Source organism: Cebus imitator, unplaced genomic scaffold (genome assembly GCF_001604975.1).
Source record: "Cebus imitator isolate Cc_AM_T3 unplaced genomic scaffold, Cebus_imitator-1.0 Scaffold15, whole genome shotgun sequence".
NCBI classification, from domain to species: domain Eukaryota; kingdom Metazoa; phylum Chordata; class Mammalia; order Primates; family Cebidae; genus Cebus; species Cebus imitator.
Window position 1 is genome coordinate 1338085 of NW_016107330.1, and position 2291 is coordinate 1340375.

Consider the following 2291-nt stretch of genomic DNA (forward strand, 5'->3'; position numbering starts at 1 on the left):
TTTTTAGTAGAGACGGGGTTTCACCATGTTGACCAGGATGGTCTCGATCTCTTGACCTCGTGATCCACCCGCCTCGGCCTCCCAAAGTGCTGGGATTACAGGCTTGAGCCACCGCGCCCAGCCCCTTCCCTACCTTTTGCAAAGCCCTCCTCACCTGCTCTCCCAGCCACTCACCCCAACATTCACGCACACTCCGGTATATCTAGCCATGCCTTTTCATGATCTTTGACAAAGCAGATCTGTGGTAATGGAAAGATCTCTTTTCTGTGCCCCTGTTCTTCTTTTAATGAAAATGATTTGTCACACCAAACCTCACTACAGATGGGAATATTCTTGCTGGTGAGACATAGCTAAAAACGTATGCCAGCTGACATTGTACAAAGAAAGCATAGACAGCAAATTTATGCATTTTTCTTCTATTCATGTTCCAGTTATAAACCTGAATGTTAGCTGGTCATGCATTCTGTTGAATAGTAGGATAATATGTGGAAAGTTTACCTGACATAGCTTTCTGGTACAAGTTAAGATTTCAGTTTTATTTACAAATGGACTAGACTTCTTTAAGATGCACAATTCACCAGGGGCCCTTATCGGGGGTCTCTGGACCCCCCTAAGCAGTCCACAGATGTGTTGTAAGGGGGTCTGTAAACTGGTTAAAAATGGCCAGGGGTGGTGGCTCATGCCTCTAATCCCAGCGCTTTGGGAGGCCGAGGTGGCAGATCACCAGAGATCAGGAATTCGAGACCAGCCTGGCCAACATGGTGAAACCCCATCTCTACTAAAAAATACAGGTATTGATCGACTTACGACCTATGCAACTTAACGACCATTCAACTTTACGACCACAGTCGCTAGCCACGACTGCTCCACGTCTGGCAGCGCAAATGTTGCCCAGCTGGGCGTACAACAGTGCGGACCAGCTTCCGGCAGCACTACCATCTCCACGTGCATATAGCCTACTCAACTTACGACCAAATCGTGTTACGACCAGTCTGTCGTAACCAATCGTGGTCGTAAGTCGAGCACTAGCTGTATAGAAATTAGCCAGGTGTGGTGGCACATGCCTGTAATCCCAGCTATTTAGGAGGCTGAGGCAGGAGAATCGCCTGAACCCGGGAGGTTGCAGTGAGCTGAGATGGTACCACTGCACTTCAACCTGGGGAACAAAGCGACACTCTATCTCAGAAAACAAACAACAAAAAAAACAACTGCTTAAATTTCTATGTCAGCGTATGCCTCTCTCTCTGTGTGTGTGTGTGTGTGTGTGTGTGTGTGTGTGTAATTCTGTTAACAGGCCTCTAGGTAGGAATTCCGTGTGTGTGTGTGTGTGTGTGTGTGTGTGTGTGTGTGTAATTCCATCAACAGGACTTGAGATAGGAATTCCATCCTTAGTGGACCAGCATTTTGCCCAAGGGCAGCTTGTAAAAGGTGGTGCTGGAATACTGATTGTTTGGCTTTTTCCCACTATTTACCCTGACACCCAATCACCACCCTCTCCCAATCAAGTTATTTATAGGCCACGGTAGTAACTCACCACTTTATGCTAGACTTGGTGGTACTCAGTGGTTTGCTTACCATGCCTTTGTTTTTCTCAGGAAAAAGATCTTGAGATACAACCAGCATCTTATAGCTAGTTAGAGATGAAGCTCTAGACGCTCTGGAACCCAGATTTCCCATCTCCTGGCCCCAGTCCCGCTGTAGGGATTTAGCTGTTGACTAATCTTTGGGTATGGGCATCCTGCTTCCACAGAAACTGGTACGGTGCAAGGCCTGTGCTGATGCTGGCCTGCTTGACGAGAGCTTCCTGAGAAGATGTCTGAATTTTTATGGCCTTCTCATTCAGCTGCTGCTCCGAATCCTGGACCCCGCGTATCCCGAGTGAGTGAGCTTCTTTCTCTTTCCCTCGTCCCTCGCTGGCTGGGCTGTGTTGTTTTTTTAAGTCCTGCAAAGTTGATAACTAAAACTAAAACCCTTTCTTTATCAAGAATTCACTTCTCTTGGCCAGGCGCGGTGGCTCACGCCTGTAATCCCAGCACTTTGGGAGGCCAAGGCAGGCGGATCACCTAAGGTCGGGAGTTCAAGACCAGCCTGGCCAACATGGTGAAAACCCTGTCTCTACTAAAAATAAAAAAATGTTAGCTGGGTATGGTGGCATGCGCCTGTAGTCCCAGCTACTCAGGAGGCTGAGGCAGGAGAGTTGCTTGAACTGGGGAGGCGGAGGTTGCAGTGAGCCGAGATCGTGCCACTGTACTCCAGCCTGAATGACAGAGACTCCATCTCAAAAAAAAAAA

At 48.0% G+C, this 2291-nt stretch overlaps 1 protein-coding gene across 1 annotated transcript in view; it reads left to right on the forward strand.

Moving 5' to 3' along the window:
- UBE4B (ubiquitination factor E4B) overlaps positions 1–2291 on the forward strand; it is a 147546-nt gene that overhangs the window by 111076 nt on the left and 34179 nt on the right. Inside the window, exons 19-20 of the mRNA XM_037730769.1 lie at positions 880–997; positions 1728–1878. Coding sequence (XP_037586697.1) covers positions 880–997; positions 1728–1878 — 269 coding nt within the window. The remainder of the gene's footprint in view (positions 1–879; positions 998–1727; positions 1879–2291) is intronic.